This window comes from Mesocricetus auratus, unplaced genomic scaffold, assembly GCF_017639785.1.
Source record: "Mesocricetus auratus isolate SY011 unplaced genomic scaffold, BCM_Maur_2.0 Super-Scaffold_100008, whole genome shotgun sequence".
Taxonomy (NCBI): Eukaryota; Metazoa; Chordata; class Mammalia; order Rodentia; family Cricetidae; genus Mesocricetus; species Mesocricetus auratus.
The window spans coordinates 67,709,277-67,730,598 of NW_024429192.1; the positions used below are offsets into that span (position 1 = coordinate 67,709,277).

The window sequence follows — 21,322 nt, forward strand, 5'->3', positions numbered from 1 at the left end:
GCCAACAGCTGAGCCCATCTCCTCTCCACGGTATAATGTTGATTGGCTTGTTCCTATGCAGGTCTTGTGCAGGCAAGCAAAAGTGCTGAGTAAGTGGGTGTAGCCGTCCTGTAGTGTCTGGAAAGTGTTGATTCACTCAGGTCCACCTCAGCATCTGGCCCTTGCAATCTGTTTACCCCTTCTTTCACAGTAGTCTCTGAGCCTTGGGGAGTATATCACCCCTACTTTTAATCCAAATTTAAACCAAACCATACCCTATTACAAAAGCCTATTCTGTGCCATGTTTTCTCTGCCTGCGTCCCATCCCCCGTCCCCTGTCCCTCCCATTCTCTGTCTCCTCCTGGTCTTTTCATTCCTGCCCCCACCAACCCTTCACTTCCATCACTTCCACTACACCTGCCAGCACCCCGTCCCCTCTCCTTCTTCGTCCTGTCCCTTCCCTTCCCTCTATTGACTTCTCTCTTCTTGCCCTCCTCAGCCCATTAGCTATGATGTCTTCAAGCTGTTCATGAGGGCATACCTGGAGGTGGACCTTCCTCAGCCACTGAGCACACACCTCTTCCTGGCCTTCAGCCAGAAGCCCAGACAGGAGACACCTGACCACCCAAAGGAGGGGGCCAGCAGTAGTGAGCCCAATGTCTCAGGTACAAGGGCCAGCTTTCCCCAAGATGGGAGGATGCTGAACATCTGTGACCCTGGCCACAGGCACAGGCATTGCACTAGAGGGGAACCTGAACATAGTCACTTCTTTAAGGAGGAAGTGGGAGGGAGACCAAGGGACAGGGACTCCTCTTTCTAGACCCTCACAGGAACCTTATCTAGTGAGAAAGAGGAATAAAAAGGGGGTGATTCTGTCACTCGGGGTCAGAGAATAGGATGGGTCAAGAGGGGACACAAACTAACATGTGGCAGAAAAATAAGAGCCTTCTAAGCAGGCTTTAGTTCGTGGTTAGAGACATTCAGCACGTGTCCCAGCTAGGACTAACCAGGGATCAGAGGAGAGGAAGCCATAGCCACTGTCTTACTGGAGTCTCAGAGAGCATGAGACAAACTGATAATGACATAGGACACAAACACAGCCTACATGAACCAGAGCCCATGGGAAGGTTCCCTACAAGCCCTTCTAAGGGTCTGGAGGGCATGGACCGGCCTTTACATCTTCTTTTTGTTCCCTAGATTATAATGCAGATAATGGTGCCAAAGCAGATGAGGCCTGCGCTCCAGACACTGGTAAGACATTGGGACATGAGATTTGGGAGGGTTTCTATTGCTGTGAAGAGACACCATGACAGTGGCAATCTTACAAAGGAAAGCATTTATTTGGGACCGGCTTACAGTTCAGAGGTTTAGTCCATTATCATCATGGTAAGAAGTATGGCAGCTCGCAGGCAGGCTGGAGAAGGAACTGGGAGTTCTGCATCAAGATCTGCAGGCAGCAGGAGACTGTGTCCCTACACTGCAGGTAGCTTGAGCATATGAAACCTCAAGCCTGCCCTCCAACAAAGCCACACCTACTCCAAGTCCATACTTCCTAATAATGCCACTCCCTATGAGTCCATGGGTGCCATTCCTATCCAAACAACCACAGAAGAGGAGGAGGAACCAGTTGGCCAGCTGTCTTTTTATCCACACAATTGAGGGCCTCTAAAGCTCGTTGAAGGTTCTTACCTCCCTTGTCCTAGAACAGAGCAGGTCAAGGCTTAGGACAGGTTACCAGATGTTTACTTCTGACAAGTTGCTTGCAAAAGATGTGGAGGAGCCTTCACAAGAAGCATGGGAGTGTGTGGGAGTCTGTGTGCCAAGATCTGGCTTTCTGGCAGATTCTACATTCTACCAGTGGATGACTAGAGTGGGGAGGGCGAGTGTGTAAGAGTACGTCCTGATGGGCCAACAGCCAGTGTTCACGAGGGGCTGGAGAGATGATCCAGCAGTTAAGAGCACTGGCTGCTCTTGCAAAGGGCTCAGGTTCGAATCCCAGCACCTGCGGTAGCGGCTCACAAAAATGGTCTGTGACTTCCTGATGCCCTCTTCTTGCCTCCCTAGGCAGCAGGCATGTAAATGGTGCACAGCAGACATACATGCAGAAAAGAGCATCTACACACATAAATTTTAAAACAGAAATGCCCTTGTTACTTTTGAACAAGTTGGAGACTTTCTAGTAATTACCAAAAGAAGCCAGGAAAGAATGGTTTTGAAGATCTGTTTTCTAGGTACCTGCTTATTTCATTTTCCTCTGGCCTTTGAATTTATACTGCTTCACACAATGGAGCCAAGCAGACCATTGTGGGGCTGGGGATTCAATCTAAACTAGTGCAGCCTCAAACCTCTGCTCTGTGGCCTAGGCTGGCCTGGAGTTCATGGGCTCAAGTGATCTTCTCACCTCTGCTTCCAGAGAAGTTGGGACTACCAGCAGACACACACACACGCACACACACACCAGCATCCAACTCCATAGTGAATTTAAAAACGACAAACCCCACATAACAGAACAAGGAAACTGAGGTGCCAGGTGGTGCTCCATGCAAAAGTCTCAAGTTAGTTGGTTCCTGGTAGAGCTGCTGTAGCAGCTATGGTCCATTGCCCCACCTCTGGCGCAGCAGATCTGGGATCTTCCCTGACATGTTTATATGTGACAAGCTAGTTCTCTGTGCTCTTGACTAACTCAGGTACTGGAAGGGGCAACACTCACCACCCTTGGCATTTGCTTTCATGTTCAATAAAAAATGTCCTGGTCATTTGCCACCTAAACTAGATCAGGCAATAGAACATATTGGTTAGGAATCCGGACCTCATTCCCAGCAGTTAGCAGTTAGTTGAGCAATGTCTGTGTCTCGCTGTCCCCTCTGTAAAACAGGAAGATAATGAGTATTGCTATGTGGACTGAATGAGTTAGCAGCTGTCCTAAGGCTTATAACAGTGCCTGGCCCCTGGTAAATGCTCAATAGTGTCAGCAATTAGCATTGAGCCATACTCTAGATGAACTCGCTCTACTTAGCTCATTTCAGTCAGCCAGACTACCCTTGAGTCCACAGCCTCAGTCTCCTGGCAGGTCAGCTTGGCGTCCTGTTCTGGTGGGAAGTCACTTGTGGACTGTGCACTTTCTCTTAAGGTTTCAAATAGGAAGCCTCAGGGAGGCAAACCCTGCTTCCTGCACATGCTCATACTGTGAAAACAATGTATACATGCGCAAAGCTGAATCCCAGGTCTTGGGGTGAACACTAAAGACAGTGAATGCTGCTCCATCGTATTTTTAAATATGTGTCAGACGAAGAAGGTAAGAGGTACTACAGCCCAAAGAGAATGGCAACAATTTCAGCAGAGACTGGGATGAGAGCCTCTTCAAGTGGACACTAGCTGTAATCCTGGTCTTTCTCTCTTCCTGTCCCAGGAGGAAACTAGAAGCATTATAGGTAGGGCTTTCAGTGTTTGGCAGGATTGGTAAGTTAGTTAGTTGGGGTTTGTCCTTGTTTTTAAATTCACTATGGAATTGGATGCTGGTGTGTGTGTGTGTGTGTGTGTGTGTGTGTGTGTGTGTGTGTCTGTTTCTGCTGGTAGTCCCAACTTCTCTGGAACCAGAGATAAGAAGATCTCTTGAGCCCATGAACTCCAGGCCAGCCTAGGCCACACAGAGGTTCCAGCTACAAAGAAAAGCGAGGGACCACAGAGGTGGCTTGGCTGTTAAGAGCACTGGCTGCTTTTCTAGAGGACCTGAGTTCACCTCCACTACCCACACCAGGGGATCACAGGTCAGAGAGGGCACACATGTGAGCGCATATCCACATACTATACATAGTTGAAAATAACAACTATTTTAAGGGGCAAGGAAGGGGGAGAGGAAAGAGATGAGGGAGAGACCAGAGAAAGGGAGAAGAGAATATTAACACTACAAACGGAACTCAGAACATTCGTTGGAAAGAGAAGGCTATCATGGCAGCTTGTAGAGATACAGAAAGCAAGGAAGAAGGGAACCTGGGCCTTCCTGATGCCCTTAGTGATAGCTATAGGGAAAGCTGACTCAACATTGTTGACTCACTCCCGCCAGCACCCCACCAGCTCTACTAGTCCAGGGTCCCCGGTGACATGAATTTAAGGCACAAGTCAGTCTTATCTCAGATCAAATGGAGTAACAGATCAAATTCTGATGCAAAACATGCTCCCAGCAGGAAGGAAAGGGCAAGTTTATAAACTTCTAGCAAGGAAGCATGCTGCCCCAACTTCTCACCCACGCACTTGGAACTTCCAGAGAAACCTTCAGGTTGCTTCTCATGCCTTAAAGCTCAAAACAATGTCAGCAGAGTTTTAGTGGCTGAGGAGATAGCATTGAAGAACTCACAGAGGGGAGGTCATGTGATATTTGAGGACAGATGGACAGTGACATAGTGGAGATGGACATGGCCTTGATCACTCATAGTAGCGCTATCACTCTGAATCTCAAAGACATCCCCTCAGACTTCCTCCTGGAGAAGTGATTTGTCATGCACCATTTTGTCTGCTTATGGTGAAGAAAAGCACCAGGCTCTATGGTTAAATCATTAAAAGGCAGTTATCTGAGCTGGGCAGTGGTGGCGCACACCTTTAATCCCAGCACTCAGGAGGCAGAGGCAGGCGGATCTCTGTGAGTTCGAGACCAGGCTGGACTGACAGCCTCCAAAACAATAGAGAGAAACCCTGTCTCGTAAAAACCAAAAAAAAAAAAAAAAAAAAGGCAGTTATCTGATTTGGGGTCCAGAGAGATACTTAGCTCTTTTTTGTATTTTTTTTAAACCTGAGATTTAAAGAATTTAAAGAAGAATAATCCATTTCCTGCTAGGTTTTCTTCAATATTTGGCTTAAGTTTAATGGCCCTGTTTACAAAAATACAAGAAGAATTAGGACAGGCAGAGATTCCACAGAGAACCCCTTCCTACAAGAAGCAAAGCCTGTACTCACTTGTGATCTGGCCATCTGTGGAAAACCCCAGCCTTTCCCTGTTATTCTAGCAGATGCCAGAAGATTCTAGATTCTGACTGGCATGGCCTCCACCAGTCATGCCTTTCTATGCTCAAATGTAGTGCAGCCCACCTCAAGTCATTTCTTCCCAGAGCAGGACAGAAGAAAGGGTCTTTCACAGAGTGCAAGTGTTGACTCAAAGCCTGCCAGAGTCACTGTCATCCTGACAGCTCAGAATATGAAAGGGAAGAATTTTGGTTCTTGGTGCTTTGTTTGGTGTCTTAACCTGTTAAGATTTTTTCTCAGCAACCCACAATCTTGAGTATTTGAAGGAAATACACTGCTTTCTGAGTCTTTCCAGTTATAAAAGTAGCATACTCACATTGCAGACAGTTTGAAGACTAACTCTGAAGCTCCCCAAAGGAAACTACAAACAACAAAGATAATAAAGACTTGTGGTCATAAGAGTCCAGGGCAAAGAGAGGAGTAGCAGAGGAACTACAAGGTGGTGATATTCCTCTGCATGACACTACAGTGATGGGCATGTGTCCAAATCCTTTGTTCAGAACCAAGGAATACACGGCCCCAAGAGTGACCACTACTGTGGGCTGCGGGCTGTGATGGTAATGACGGGTCAGTGCAGGACCACCAGTTATGACAAATATAGAACTCTTTGTGGCATGTTCATTGTAAAGGTAGCTCATACCAAATTTTGCACAGGGTATCTGAACAAAATCTCTGTACCTTCCACTAGTTTTGCTATAAACCTAAACTGCTCTTTAACCAATTTCATCTTTAAAAAAGAAAACTGAACTCAACTATATTTGCAATTAAATGTGTATGATCTCATAGGGCTTTTTTTAATAGGTTTCTTACATAATTGGGATCAAGCCACATATAATTTTGAAGTTAAAATTTTTCACTTAACATTATAGTTACAAACATCCCTGTCATTCAAGACTTAGGGTGAACCTCAGTTTTGCTGCAATGACCTCTTTTAACAGGTTTAAACAAACACAGGTTGAGTAAGTCCACGTAAGCAAGTCACACACCATGTAGTACAAACCTAGAGATAGAGTCCCCAAAGTCTCTCCTCTGCCACAGTGCCCAGCTAGAAGTCAACAAGTACTGCAGAGACTATGAGCAAAGGCAGAATGGTCAGGTGCACCCTACCTTCAGTGAAGAGGCTTACAACCAGGTGCTGAATGAGGGCTGATGTAGTGTAAAAGAGACCATTTGTCTCCGGTCACTGGGAGATGTCTTTAGATGACTGGAGGATTAGGTATTTCGTATGTGGGAGCATGAGAAGAAAGGACACTAATGGGATAATCAGCATCTAGCATGTCCATGCAGGAGTAAACTAACCTTGTTATGAACTAGAATTGTGACATGATCCACCCAGAACTCTAGTGACTGGACCATCTTCAGGAAACAGCAATGTCCTTCATAGCTCAGTTGAACTGTAGTTGGCATATAATCAAAAACTACAGTGTGTAGGCATCCATAGAAACCAGCAGGATGCCAGGAAAATGACCACAGCCACCATCTAGGAAAGATTTCGTGGTGAGCCATTTCTCTAGCCCTGCCCCACCCCAAGTGGTCTATGATCTGCCTTCTGTCACTCTGAATGTCACTGCACCATCTGGACTCCATGTGAACAGAATCATGCAATATTTCCATTCTTAGCTCTTACTTCTTTTGTTTGGCATAATCATTTTGTGTATATTAATTGTCAACATATTTTGTTTGTTAATTAGTATTCTAACAGATAGAGTTTCCATAATTATTTCACTTATTGGGGCAAGGACATTTGATTAGTTTCCAGTTTGCAATTATTACAAACGATCTTGTTGTAAATATTCCTTTGTAAGTCTTTGTATGGAGAACTTTCATTCCCTTTGGGAAGACTTGGAATGGAATACCAGCTATAATGTGGCAGGCACTGTGCTCATTTCCGTTTATAGGAAATTGCCAGGCTCTTTTCAAGATCACTGGCCCGTTTACACACCTGGCTGCACAAAGGCCCCTGCTGCTCAGTCCTGCATCTTCTTTTTTTATTGCTCTAATACACTGAGGGTGGCACCTCACTGTGGTCTGTGTTTGCATTTTCCTGGTGTCATCCTGCCGTGTGCTCAATAGACTAATGGTCATTTATGAATCATCCTTAACAAAAATGTTCAAATCTTTTCTTTTACCCACTGATCTTCTCCCTGGCTCTAACAGGGTATTTTGAAGAACAAAATTTTGTAATATCTTAAAAGAATTATTGATTCTGTGAGTTCAAGGCCAGCCTGATCTAAAAAGTGAGTTGAAGGACAACCAAGGCTGCACAGAGAAATCCTGTCTCCAAAACAAAACAACAACGTAAAAGAATTATTAATCTTACTTTCTGTGAACTGTGTGTGTATGGATGCTTTGCCTGCATACATGTATGTGCACCACATTCATGCCTGGTGTGTGTGGAGGTCGGAAGAGGGCATCACATCTACAATTAGAGTGATGGTGGTTGTGCATCACCGTGGAGGTGCTGGGAACCGAACCTGAGTCCTCTGCAGGAACAAGAAATGCTCTTAACCCTATCTCCAAAAGTTCTTACTTTTTATGAAATACAATTCAACATGGTTTGTTTGTTCTGTGGCTGATCTTTGCTATTGCATCTTAGAAATCTGCTGAATCATGATCAGAAAGAACTGGTATCTTAATGTCCTGCATCTAATCCTTTAACACAGTGTCTCTTCACTTAAGTGTCTGCTAACTTCTACTTAATACATTAACAGTGAGAAGCTTCTGCCTCTGAGTCCATGGAGAATGCGAACATGTACCCTCTTGCGATGTCTTTGATTTGGGCCTTGCAGCAGTGCTGCTCTTCTTAAGTGGGTTGGGTACCATTCTTATCCCTTCGGTTTTCTGGGAGAATTTGTATAGAATCCTTATCAGCTCCTCTTTAAGGCTGAGTACAGTATGGACTGTTTTTTTTTTCATTCCTTATGCTTGTTTGGGGTAAAGTGAGATTACCTGGAAATAGTTGCGAGTATTTACATACCCTTGAACATCTAGAGCTGATGCTGCCTCGCTGTTGAGGCAGAGTTCTTTGGGATCCTCGACAGGTAACATGTGTTTTCTAGGGGCTTCTACCCTATTGATGAGAGCATTGCCCCTGACTTTTCATCCCAGAGTTTGTTCCTCCAGTCCTGCTTCTCCTACTCCCATCCTAACCATAACCAGGCCCATTCCTCAGCCTCAGGCAGTTTCCTCCCCAGGGAGCAATAATCCCCACTCAGCTATCAAACTGAAAATGACTCTACTGGCAATAAAGGAGCTTTGTACTCTGGGTTTCTGTCTGTGTGGCTCTCTAGACTCCACTCTGGGCTCCCACCTTCTGCTCAACTCCAGAGAATGCCAGGATCTGCCAGAGTGCCCCTCCCTCCTCCTCCCCTGGTACAACATGGAAACTTCTTCCAAATGCTAAGATGTGACAACCTTAGGGGGGCAATTCACCTCTCACTTGTCTCCCATTTTCTCAGGGACCCTACTTAAATATAATGTACTATAGCATTTGCTCCGTGTCTTCTGTACAGGTTGAGTCGGGTAGGACAATACATCTGGTCCCATGTTACTCAGAGCTAGAGACAAAGTGGAATCCATTGATGACATTGCAATGGCTGAGTAACTTGAGCACACAGCAATAACTTGGGGCATTAGGGACCCCCAGTATAAAGGGCCATAGTCTCATTTGTTTTCTGCATTATTGTTAGGAATTCCCATGGCATTTCTTCCAGGGATGATTTTTAACAGTTTTGTTGCATAAGTAATTTCATCTCAATGCCTCACCTCACTATTTCTGTTGTTACCTCATTCATATTCTTTTCACCTCTATTGGTCACCTCAGGAGCCTTCTGCCCTTACTAAGTAGAGGTTCTGTTTTCTTGCAGCTCCAGAGTGTCTTGTCCAATAGAAAAGTACCTTCAGACCCTGTGAGACTTCTGGGTGAAGCTTCCTCTCTTCACCTGTCTCTTGTCTTCCTTTCTGTGTTTCGTAGGCTCTGCCATGGTCTTTCCACGGGCCCTCTGTAACACCCAGAGACCTCTTCTCTCCTCTGCTGTCAGTGTGGATGACAGCTAATTCCTTTCTAACTGAGCCCGCACTGCAGGACTGGACAGGCCTTGTCCCTCAGCCCTGCTGTCCTGGGGTGGAATGCTTCCTCCCATGGAGTGACTCTTGGGTTCTCTGAATAGTGTGAGGTAATACTGCCTTTCCCAGCAGGCATTGCCATGGAGGCCGCCTCCGCGTCTGTCTGTGGTGGCAGCCCTCACTGCTTGTTGGCGTCCTGGCGCCTCCATTGGCTTTCCCACTGGCAGTGCTGTGTCTAGCCCACAGTCAGTTGTGTCCTGTGTGTTGTACATCCTACTGGCTATGAAAAGGTTCTCGTGGGAATGTAAGTAGCCAGGCTGAGGAGAGAAAGAACAAAGTACCTCAGAGCATATACTTCACATAGTAAAATAAAACTCCTACTGTCCTCACTGATAATGAATTTCGTATTTCTGAACTAGGGGACAGAGTGTGTGGAAATGTTTCCTTGCGGTGCACACAGCAAGTCACTTTCTGCATTTTCTTGGCAGATAGTTTCCTAGTTTCTGAATATACAATAGGGTTTTTCTTTGGATATGAATCTCTTTGTCATTAAATATATGTGCAGAAGAAATTATGAGATGCCACATCCTTGCATGGCTGCAGGGACCGAGCTACCAGTACAGTGAGGGAATGAAGAAATAATAGACACAGGGGCACAGAAAATCTAGTATCAGGCAATCTAGGCACTGATGCAGAAGCCACAGTACCCCAAAAGTTAGCCAAGTGTTTATTATATACAGTTGAACAGGGAGGCAGGGTTATTGCACACCAGCTGATCAAGAGGGTGGGGTCATTACATCAGATAAACAAGGAGACAGGACTATTGTGTACAGCTGAATGAAGAGACAGGCTTCACTAAATCAGTAGACAGGCTCTCTGTAAGACAGCAATCTTAAAAACATCGTGGGGGGAACTACGGTGAACATTTCTGCACACACTGTTAACATTCATACATGAACCAGAGGACATGCTCTCTGTAAGACAGCAATCTTAAAAACATGGTGGGGGAACTACGGTGAACATTTCTGCACACACTGTCGACATTCGTACATGAACCAGAGGATGGCTTTGCTATCTCTCCGGGCCTCGCCTTGGAAAGGCTTTGCTGCTCCCATGGGTCTGAGGCATTGGTCCTTGACACGGCTGCCTCAAGTCAACAGCGTACATCTACTGAGGATGTCACATCCACTCCAGGCTTCCTCAGCTCCCCACTAAGAAAAGGTATGGATGTGGTGGAAACCCATGCAGAATTACTTTTGTAAATGAAGTATTTAGAGTATCGTGGTAAGTGACATTGATCTGTTCACTGTGTTGTCAACAGGACACACTGTCATCTTTCCTGAAAATTCAGAGAATGGGTTAACTTTCTGCAGGCAAACACACTCCTAAATGGATCAAAAAGGAAGCCATTCATAGAAAATAACTACATCCTGCATTTCTGTGGCCACACTACATGATATACATTAATTACATTTTTAAGACATCCATAGAACATTCTCAACGGTGAAACGGATGGGACCATTAGGAAGGTTATTGTTTACTAACATGAAGGTCCTTGGATGCTCTCCTTTTGTCTTTCAGAATCAAAACTGCCTAACGACCTAGAGGCTGTAACCGCATGGGAAGATCCTGACGCTCTGTCTTCCAGCTCAGATGCTCCCGTGGTGTACCTGAAGGATGTTGTGTGTTACTTGTCCCTTCTGGAGACTGGGAGACCTCAGGATAAGCTAGAATGTAAGTGCTCACATGCTTCTCCCCTGAGGAAGACCAAAGTTCCTGTCAATCATCCCTTACACACTGGAGCTGCATCTGGGCTCTGGGGAGGTTTCTCTGACTCTAACTAGCAGTGACAACAACGTGTCCTAGAGTCTCCCCAGGACACAGCACCAGTGTTGACGTTGAGAAGGGCATCTGAGACCTTCTCCCTTTAGAAGAGGGAGATTGCTACCAAGGACTTAAGATTGCTTCATCTGGCATGGCCTCCTGAGTTCCTCAGAAAGCTGCAGCCTCGTCTTGATAATTTTTTTTTAAGAAAAGATACTCAACATCTAATCTTCCCCCGTGGGAGCATAGGACCTCCTTCCTTCCCTCCCTCCCTGGTCTTTCCCATTTATGTCATTTATTTTAAGACAAGTTCTCTTAAAATAAATGTAGCCTCGGCTATCTTGGAACTCACTATGTAGATCAGGCTGGACTTGAATTCCCAGAGATTGGCCAGCCTCTGCCTCCTTAGTGCTGGGATTAAAGGCCTATGCCTGCATATCAGGAAATGCCCCCATTTTCTTTCTTCCTCCCTTTCCTCTTTCTTCTCTCTCCCTCCCTCCCTCCCTCTTTCCCTCCCTCCTTTCCTTTCTCCCTCCCTCTCCCTTCTTATTTCCCTGGAGTTCTAATAAGCCCCAATCTTGGTAGAATTTACTTCCATTTCACCACTCATGCCTTATACTCAAGCTCATTGCTCACCAGAAGAGTTGAGTTTGGTTTTGTGGTGCTTCAAAGACAGTTTCAAAAACAGGAGTGCTGTAAGAGCTAGGCAAACGGAGCCTGTGGTCTTGAAAAACCATCCTAGGATGGCTTTCCTGGCCTCTGGAGCTATTGGCATGCCTTTCTAAGCAGATGAAAGGAACCTGTCACAGAGGTCATCTTGGAAACTTAAGTAGCAGCAAAGAAATAACTTTTGTAGCAAAAGTTAAAATTCAGCTAATAAAACTAGTCCACGAAATTTAGACGTTACCAAGAGAATTATGCCAAAGGTTGACTCTGCCAAACAGGATCTGACAAGCTTGTTCATTGACTTAACTAAACTCTCCCATAGGCTGGGGGTGTTCGGGATGCAAGTCTTAAGTGCTAATTTGGTGCAAATGTAGCAGATTTCCTTTCTGTTCTGGCTAAAGTTAAAAGTGAAATATCAAATTATTTCCAACAGTTAGGAGGGCTTTGCGCTTTAGGCATTGTGTGTGTTGGTGATCGCCAAGGAGGATGTGTCAGATCCTTCAAGTTAGTGCCATTCAGACTGACTTTTTTTTAACAGAAGGAGGAAAAAATTCTGTTTTTTTTTCAATAAACAGACTGTTTTTCTTTCTCATATATTACATCTAGACCATGGTTTCCCCTCCCTTCACTCCTCCTTTCATACTTTGCCTTTCAAACCTTTCCCTCAGATCTACTTTTTTTCATTTTCCCCTCAAAAAAGGGCAGGTCTCCCAGGGATATCAATGGAACATGGCATAACAAGCTACAATAAGACTAAGCACAATAAGATGAGACAACCTGGCAGGATAAAAAAGGGTTCCAAGAGCAGGCAAAAGAGTCGAGACACCCCCACTCTCACTGTTAGGCATCCCACAAGAACACCAAGATAAACAACTATGACATATATGCAGAGGCCTGGGCTCAGACCCATACAGTCTCCGTAGTTGTTGCTTCAGTCTCTGTGAGCCCCTATGAGCCCTGCTTAGTTGGTTCTGTGGGCTGCGTTCTCGTTGTATTCTTGACCTCTCTGGCTGCTATAATCCTTCCACCCTCCCCTTCCTTGGCAGGGTTCCCCTGGCTCTTGCTAGTGTTTGGCTGTGGGTCTCTGTATCTGTTTCTATCAGTTGCTGTTTGACACCTCTGATGACAATTAGGCACTAATCCATGAGTATAGTAGAATATCATTAGAAATCATTTCAGTGTCTTTTTTCAGTCGTGTCTGGTTCTGTTCTGGTCTCTGGGCAGTCCAGACTCTAGATCCTGGCCATCTAGGCAGTGTCAGCTATGCTTCCTCTCATGGCATGGGTCTCAGTCATGGACTAGTCATGAGACGGTCACTCCCACAAGTTCTGTGATACCTTTACCCCAGCACATCTTGCAGGCAGGACAGATAGTAGGTCAAAGGTTTTGTGGCTGGGTTGGTATCCCAACCCCACTGCTAGAAGCCTGATTATAGAAGATGACCAGTTCAGGCTCTGTATCCTCCATTACCTGGAGTCTTCGCTAGGGTCATCCTCATAGATTCTAGGTAGTTTCCACTGCACTGTTTCCACATTGCCCCTCAAATGCCCCCCAATTCCAGATGTCCTTCCTAGTAGTCTCTCCCTGACTCCCCCTACCACCACCTGATCCTTCCTGTCCCCATCCCTGCCCATAGTTTTCTATTCTATTTCTCCTTCCCAGGGAGATCCTCCTTGTTACCTAACTTCTCTGGGTCTATGGATTGTAGCATGACTATCCTTTACTTTACAGCTAATATCCACTTAGAAGTAATTACATACCATGTTTGTCTTTCTGGGTCTGGGTTACCTCACTCAGGATGACTTTTTCTGCTTACATCCATTTGCCTGCAAAATTATGATGTCATTGTTTTAACAACTGAGTAAAATGCCATTGTGTAGATGTACCACATTTTCTTTATTCTTCAGTTGAAGGATATCTAGGTTGTTTCCAGTTTCTGGATATTATGAATAAAGCTGTTATGAACATAGTTGTGGTATAATGGAGCATCCTTTGGGAATGTGCCCAATAGTGATACAGCTGGGCCTTAAAGTAGCTTGGGTCCCAATTCTCTGACACTGATGTATTGATTTCCAAAGGGACTATACAAGTTGGCACTCACACCAGCAATGGAGGAGCGTTACCCTTGCCCTACATCCTCTGCTGTCACTTCTGTTTTTGATCTTAGCCATTGTGACAGGTATAAGGTGGAATACCAGAGTCCTTTTGACTTGCATTTCCCTGAGAACTAAGGATATCAGACGTTTCTTTAGGGGTTTCTCCACTATTTGAGATTCTGCTGTTGAGAATTCTCTGTAGCTGTATGCCATTTTTAATTGGATTATTTGGTGTTTTGATATCTGGTTTTTTGAGTTCTTTATATATTTTGGATATTATTCCTCTGTCAGGTATGAAGTTGGTGAAAAATCTTTTCCTAGTCTGTAGGCTGCTGCTTTGTTCAAATAAAGGTGTTCTTTGCCTTACAGAAGAAGCTTTTCAGTTTCATGAAGTCCCACTTACAGATTGCTTAGTGTCCATGCTATTGGTGTTCTGTTCAGAAAGTTGTCTCTGGTGCCAATGCATTCAATGATATTTCCCACTGTCTCTTCTATTAGGTTCAATGTGTCTGGTTGATCCACTTGGACTTGAGTTTTGTGCAGGGTGATAGATATGAATCTATTTGCATTCTTCTAAATGCTGACATCCAGTTATGCTAGTTCCATTTGTTGAAGATGCTTTCTTTTTTCAATTGTGTATTTCTGGCTCCTTTATAAAAATCAGGTGTCCAGAAGTATGTAGATTTACAACAGGGTCTTTGATTCAATTCCATTAATCAACTTGTCTGTTTTTATGCCAATACCATGCAATTTTTATTACTATATCTCTGTAGTACACCTTGCAATCAGGGATGGTGACACTTCCAAAGTTCTATTGTACAGGATTGTTTTAGCTATCTCCTGGGTTTTTTCTTTTTCCATATAAAGTTGAGTACTGTCTTTCAATGTCTGTAAAGAATTGTGTTGGAATTTTTATGGGGATTGTGTTGAATCTGTAAATTGCTTTTGGTAAGATGGTTGTTTTTACTATGTTAATCCTACCGATCCAATAGCACGAGAGATGTTTCCAATTCCTAGTATCTTCTCGATTTCTTTCTTCAAAGACTTGAAGGTTTTTATTATTTAAGTCTTTCACTTGCTTGGTTAGAGTAACCCCAAATTATTTTATATTATTTGTGGCTATTGTGAAGGGTGTTGTTTCCCTGATTTCTTTCTCAGCCCATTTGTCATTTTATATAGGAGGGTTACTGATTCTTTTTAGTTAATCTTGTATACAGTCGCTTCACTAAAGCTGTTTATCAGCTGTAGGAGTTCATTGGTAGAATTTTTGGGGATGCCTATTTTTATTATCATATTATCTTCAAATAATAATACGGTGACTTCTTCGTTTCCAATTTGTATCCCCTTCATCTCCTTTAGTTGTCTTTTTGCTCTAGCTAGAACTTCAAGTACTATATTGAATAGGTAAAGAGTTTTGTTTCTTGTTCCTTGTTCCTGATTTTAGAGGAATTGCTTTCCATTTATCTCCATTTAATTTTATGTTGGCCACATGCTTACTCTAAATTGCCTTTATTATGTTTAGGTATGTTGCTTCTATCCTTAATCTTTCCAAGACTTTTATCATGAAAGGGTGTTTGATTTTGTCAAAGGCTTTTTTGGTGTCTAATGAGATGATCATGTGGTGGTTATTTTTCTTTCACTTTGTTTATGTGGTAGATTATATTGACTGATTTCTGTGTGTTGAACCATCCCTGTATCTGTAGGATGAAGCCTACTTGGTCATGGTGGATGATCTTTTTAATGTGTTCTTGGATTTGCCAGAATTTTATTGAGTATTTTCACATCCATGTTCATGAGGGAAATTGGTTGGTAATTCTCTTTATTTGCTTATTCTGTCTGTCATTTCAGTATGAAGGTGACTGTAGCTTCATAAAATGAATTTGGCAAAGTTCCTCTGTTTCTATTTTGTGGAATAATTTGAGGAGTATTAGCATTAGCTCTTTTTGAAAGTCTGAAAGTCTGGTAGAATTCTGTGCTAAAACTGTCTAGCCCTGGGCTTTTTTGGGGGGAGACTTTTAATAACTACTTCTATTTACTTAGGAGTTATAGATCTATTTAAAATTTTTATCTGATCTTGATTTAACTTTGGTAAGTAGTATCTATTGAGAAAATTATCTATTTCTTTTAGATTCTCCAATTTTGTGGAGTACAGGTTTTTAAAGTATGACCTAATAATTCTTGGGATTTCTTTGGTGTCTGTTTGTTATGTCTCCTTTTCATTTCTGGTTTTGATAATTTGGAGGTTCTCTCTTTGCCTTTTAGACAGTTTATATAAGGGTTTGTCTTGTTGATTTTCTCAAAGAACCAATTCTTTGTTTCATTGATTCTTTGAACTATTCTCTTTGTTTTTATTGATTTCAACTCTTGGTTTGATTATTTCTTGCCATCTACTTTTCTTAGATCTACTTACTTCTTTTTGTTCTAGAGTTTTTAAGTGTGCTGCTAAGTTGCTAGAATGTTGTTCCAATTTCTTTATGAAAGCACTTAGCGGTGTGAACTTTCCTCTTAGCATGGCTTTCATTGTGTTCCATAAGTTTGGGTATGTTGTGCATTCATTTTCATTGAATTCTAGGAAGTCTTTAATTTCCGTTTTTATTTTTGCTTTGACCCAGTAGTCATTCAGTAGGGAGTTGTTCAGTTTCCATGAGTTTGTAGGCTTTCTGTTATTTGTGTTGTTTAAATCCAGCTGAAATCCAGCTTTAATCAGTGATGGTTTGATAGGATGCTGGAGGTTATTTTAACTTTCTTGTATCTGTTGAGAATTGCCTTTTGACCGACTATGTGGTCAGTTTTAGAGAATGTTCCATGGGAAGAAGTACTCTTTTGTTTTGGGGCAAAGTGTTTTGTGGACATCTGTTAGGTCCACTTGGTTCATAACATCTATCAGTTCCAGTATTTCTCTATTTAATTTTGTCTGGGTAATCTGTCCATTGGAGAGAGTGAGATATGAAGTCTCCCACTATCAATGTGTGAGGTGAGAGTAGATATGTGATTTAAGACTTCATAGTGTTCCCTTTACAAATGTGGGTGCCCTTACATTTGGGACATAGATGTTAAGAATTGAAAGATCATCTTTGTGGATTTTTCCTTTTAATGGTTATGAAGTGTCATTCCCTGTCTCCTTTAATTAGTTTTGGTTTGAAGTCTATTTTGTTAGATATTAGTATAGCTACAGCAGCTTGTTTCTTAGGTCTAAGTTGCTTGGAAAATATTTTTCTATCCCTTTATTCTGAGGTAACATCTGTCTTTGATGTTGAGGTGTGTTTCTTGTATGCAGCAGAAGGATGGATCTTGTTTTGCATCCATTTTGTTAGTCTGTGTCTCTTTATTGGAGAATTGAGTTCCACTGATATTGAGAGATAGCAATGACCAATGATTGTTAATTCCTGTTATTTTGTTGTAGTTGGTGGTGGTGGTGAGAGAGAGAGAGAGAGAGAGAGAGAGAGAGAGAGAGAGAGAGAGAGAGAGAGAGAAAGAGAGACAGACAGACAGACAGACAGACAGAGAGACAGACAGAGAGACAGAGACAGAGAGAAACAGAAAGACAGAGAAAGAAAGTTTCCCTTCTTTGGGTTATACTGGTGTGAAATTATTTACTTCCTGTATTTTCATGGGTATAGTTAACCTCCTAGGTTAGAATTTTCCTTCTAGTAACTTCTGTAGAACCAGATTTGTGGATAGATATTGTGTAAATTTGACCTTATTACGGAACATCTTGTTTTCTCCATCTATGGTGATTGAAAGTTTTGCTAGTCATAGTAATTTGGGCTGGTATCCATGGTCTCTTAGAGTCTACAGGACATATGTCCAGGCCCTTCTGGCTTTTAGAGTCTCTGTTGAGAATTCAGGTATAATTTTGGTATGTCTGCCTTTATATGTTACTTGGCCTTTATCCTTTGCAGCTTTTAATAGTCTTTCTTTGTTCTGTATATTTAGTGTTTTGATTATTATGTGGCAGTGGGACTTTCTTTTTTGGTCCAGTCTATTTGGTGTCCTACGTGTTTCCTGTACCTTTATAGACATGACCTTCTTTAGGTTAGGAAAATTATCTTGCATGATTTTGTTGAATATATTTTCTAGGACCTTGAATTGGGATTCATCTCCTTCTATTCCTATTATTCTTAGGTTTGATCTTTTCGAATTGTTCCAGATGTCCTGGATGTTTTATGTCAGGAATTTTTTCGATTTAACATTTTCGTGAAATAGATGTATCTATTTCTTCTTTCGTATCTTCAATGCCTGAGATTCTCTCTCCATTTCTTACATTCTGTTGGCAATGCTTGCATCTGTAGTTCTTGTTCACTTATATTTTGCATTTCCAGAATTCCCTCAGGTTGTGTTTTCTTTATTGCTTCTATTTCCATTTTCAAGTCTTGAACTGTTTTATTAGTTTCCTTCATCTGTTTGGTTCCTCCCCCTCCTCCCCCCCCCCCCGTCTTGACTCTCTTTAAGGGATTTATTCATTTCTTCTAGTCTTTTGGCTGTGGTTTCTTGAGAGATTTATTCCTTTCCTCTTTGAGGAACTCTATCATCCTCATCAAGTTGATTTTAAGGTCATTTTCTTGTGCTTCACTAGAAATATTCAGGGCTTGCTGTAGTAGGATATCTGGACTCTTGTGGTGATGTATTTCCTTGGCTGTTGTTGATTATGTTGTTATACTGACGTCTAGGTATCTGGGTTGGGGGTCATCATAAGTCTAGGTGCTGCTTTCTGAGTTTGTCTTTGTTGGATGGGTGTTTTGTTCCTTGGTTTCTGTTTCCTTCCTAGCCTTCTGGCTGGAGTGGCCTACAGTTCAGTAGAAGGTTTCCACTCGAGTAGAGAGCTGGGCTTGTGATGGCCAAGGGTTTCCACTGAAACTGGGAGCTAGACTTCGGGCTGCCAGTGTGGCCTCTGGTCCAGTCATAGGTCCTCCACTGGAGTTAGGGGCCATGATATGGTAACAAGGAGACAAGGGCACTTGGGTGTTGGCTGGGAGAGCACTGAGGGAGAGGGGGCGGTCTGCAGGCAGAGGGCTTACATGCAAGTCTGGTTGCATTATGGCCTCTAGTGAGGCAGAGGGCTTCCATAGGAATTGTGGGTCAGAATATGGTGACAAGAAGAGGAATGGCACGTGGGGGTAACGCTGAGGGGGTGAGGGCAGTCTGCAGGCAGAGGGCTTACCTGGAGTTTCATCTAAGTTTTTTTTTTTAAATATAGAAAATTTCAGAGAAAGATGACAGCTGAGTTCAGTGAACATGAAGTGTGAGCCCCAAAGCTTCCACCATTAGCACTAACACCGTCACTCTTATCTAGTCATACGCTCCCACCCACTCTGCTTCCGATTTTTTCAAAGCAGATTCTGGGGTCACAGGATTTCATCTGGAAATAATTCAGTCTATACCTCTAAGATGACTTATCCTTAAGTGGAACCCCAACACTATAGTCATGTTCAAATACAATGTTACTGCACTATTGCCACGCATAACCAACACATGTCCCCACCAGTCATGGATGCTCACTGTTTGTTTGAATCACCTTCCCACGGAGCCCACACACTGTCATGAACCTCTATATCTCTTCAGTGTCTGTTAGTTTTTGGTTCCTCTCCATCTTCAGCTAATGTTTTCCCTTAGAACCTTTGGTGCAGATAGGGTCGTGTATTCAGCATTTTCGTTGGTTTGGGTTTTTTTATCCTATCAATCTAAATCATTCTCTCATTTTAATGACTGAAAACAAGTTAAGTGTCTCTACTTTGAGAACTAACCATGCATCTTTTTTTGGAGTCATCCCTGAAACTCTACCTGTTGTCAAAGCAAGAGCACCTCCCATCAGCTTAACACCATGTATTTATCTGCTAAACATTTTGAATCTGTCTTCTCACTTACTGTCAGTGTCATAATAACCCTGGAAGGGATGACATTTACCCAAATATCTGAATATGTATATGCATGTATATATATGTATTTGCATATATATGTATATGCATTTCCCTAATCCAAAACTACACAAATCTGAAATACTCCTGATTCCCAGCATTTGGGACAGAGAGTGATCCAGAAAATTCAACATCTTGAATGAATGTCCTATGGCCCCTGCAGCAGCAACACTTCATATCATTATGATTAAATGAATACAGCAGTATCCGATGCCTAAGGAATGTCATATGTAAATATTCACTAATAGAAGAAAAGAAAGATGATTTGTTACCTGTTTTGTGCATTCTGAGACCTATCAATTGCCATAGCCACTAATATTAATCCTTACGACCACCCTAGGAAAAATAATTACAGTTTCCATCTTACAGATAAGGAGACTGATCCCAGAAGGAAAATAACTTCTTTGACATCCCAGAAGTGGTAGTGCACACCAAGACTGGAACATGTCTAACTCTGCACTCTTCTGTATATGGTAGAGGCGAAGGTCCTGCTGTGATTTTGGTGCCTCTGCCCACCCAGCTGCTGGACACCAGTTTTTAAGTCGTGTCCAGGCGACACTGAAAGATGTGCATGCCCTCCAGGGAGTCTCACTTGTGACCTGGATCTCATGTGTCACAGAGTCACTGCTCAGAAGGGTCCAAAAGCCAAGGGCCTCATTCTTTTCCCTGGCTTCACCTCATCCCTAAGAAGTCATATTCTGGCACTTAGAGGGTTAGTTAGCTGTAATGGCCTGTGCCCCAATGCTGCCCAGGTCTAGGCTAAAAGTGGGAGTAGCAGGACATCAGCCATGCTGATTCCTGGAGGACACCTTGGGCTTAACTTGTGTGTTTCTTGCAGTCATGTTTCGTCTCTATGATTCTGATGAAAATGGACTCCTGGACCAAGCGGTAAGCTTTCACTTTCAATAATGCCCTACAATTTGAGGAAAAGGAAGAAGAGCAGGGTACAGCGATGGAGCATCCAAACACCCCAGTTCCATCCCGACAGGAACTGCTGGCCTGGCTAAGGGATGCTTATCACGAGCAAAATCCCTGTCTGCTGCTTCCAGAGAGTCAGCCCATAGCGCATAGATTTCAATTTTTCTTCTTCTGGCCCTAAAAGCCTGGAATTACACAATCTCAGGCTAGGGAGAGATTTTCACATTTTCATCAAATGTAACTTCCCTGTCCACAGACTTCCCTTGAAATTTCCTGCTGGGACCCAGGGGGTCAAGAGGAGGGGAGCAGAGAAGCAGCAGGGCCAGGGCAAGAGGAAGAGAGGAAGGTTACTGGCGAGCTTCCAATCTACCCAAGCTTAGGAGCCTGCCCCGTCCTGTCTGTTCCAAGCCCTGTACCCTCACCTCAGCCCTTCAGGAGGAGGAGGCAAGAACAGGTCAGGACCAGAGAGCGAGAGGAAGGCTAGGGAGAGAAAAGTCCAAGGAAGAAGGAGGCCCTGGATCCAGGCTTTGTGGTCATGACTGACTGCCCAAGCTTATAAACAGTAAGGCTCTGAGACTGAAGTGTGTATGGCTGGCTGAAACCAGAAAAAGAAAGGAAGGAAAAGAGAGAGGGAGGGACAGAGAGAGGAAAGGAGAGACAAAGGAAATAAGTCCTCTAGGCCAATGAGCCATGCCAACTCTCTCTGCCCCAGCGCCTTCGTGGTCTCTCCAGCACTGCTGCAATGCTGTGGGCTGTGGCCTTTGATGGCACAAGCACAGACTCTAGCAAAACACAAGCATTCATTTCCTGGGGTTTACATGGTGTCTTGTGCTACTCAGAGCG

The 21,322-nt window shown here is 43.3% G+C and overlaps 1 protein-coding gene across 6 annotated transcripts in view; it reads left to right on the top strand.

Annotated features, from left to right (window-relative positions):
• The window catches only part of Dgkg (diacylglycerol kinase gamma), a 200,697-nt gene that overhangs the window by 58,300 nt on the left and 121,075 nt on the right, over positions 1 to 21,322 (top strand). For 4 of the 6 annotated variants that reach the window (XM_040751044.1, XM_040751046.1, XM_040751045.1 and 1 more), the window contains exons 4-7: positions 479 to 644; positions 1,177 to 1,230; positions 10,642 to 10,794; positions 20,400 to 20,449. In XM_040751044.1, the coding sequence (XP_040606978.1) occupies positions 479 to 644; positions 1,177 to 1,230; positions 10,642 to 10,794; positions 20,400 to 20,449 (423 nt within the window). The remainder of the gene's footprint in view (positions 1 to 478; positions 645 to 1,176; positions 1,231 to 10,641; positions 10,795 to 20,399; positions 20,450 to 21,322) is intronic. The other 2 variants (XM_040751048.1, XM_040751049.1) reach the window with 2 other exon arrangements.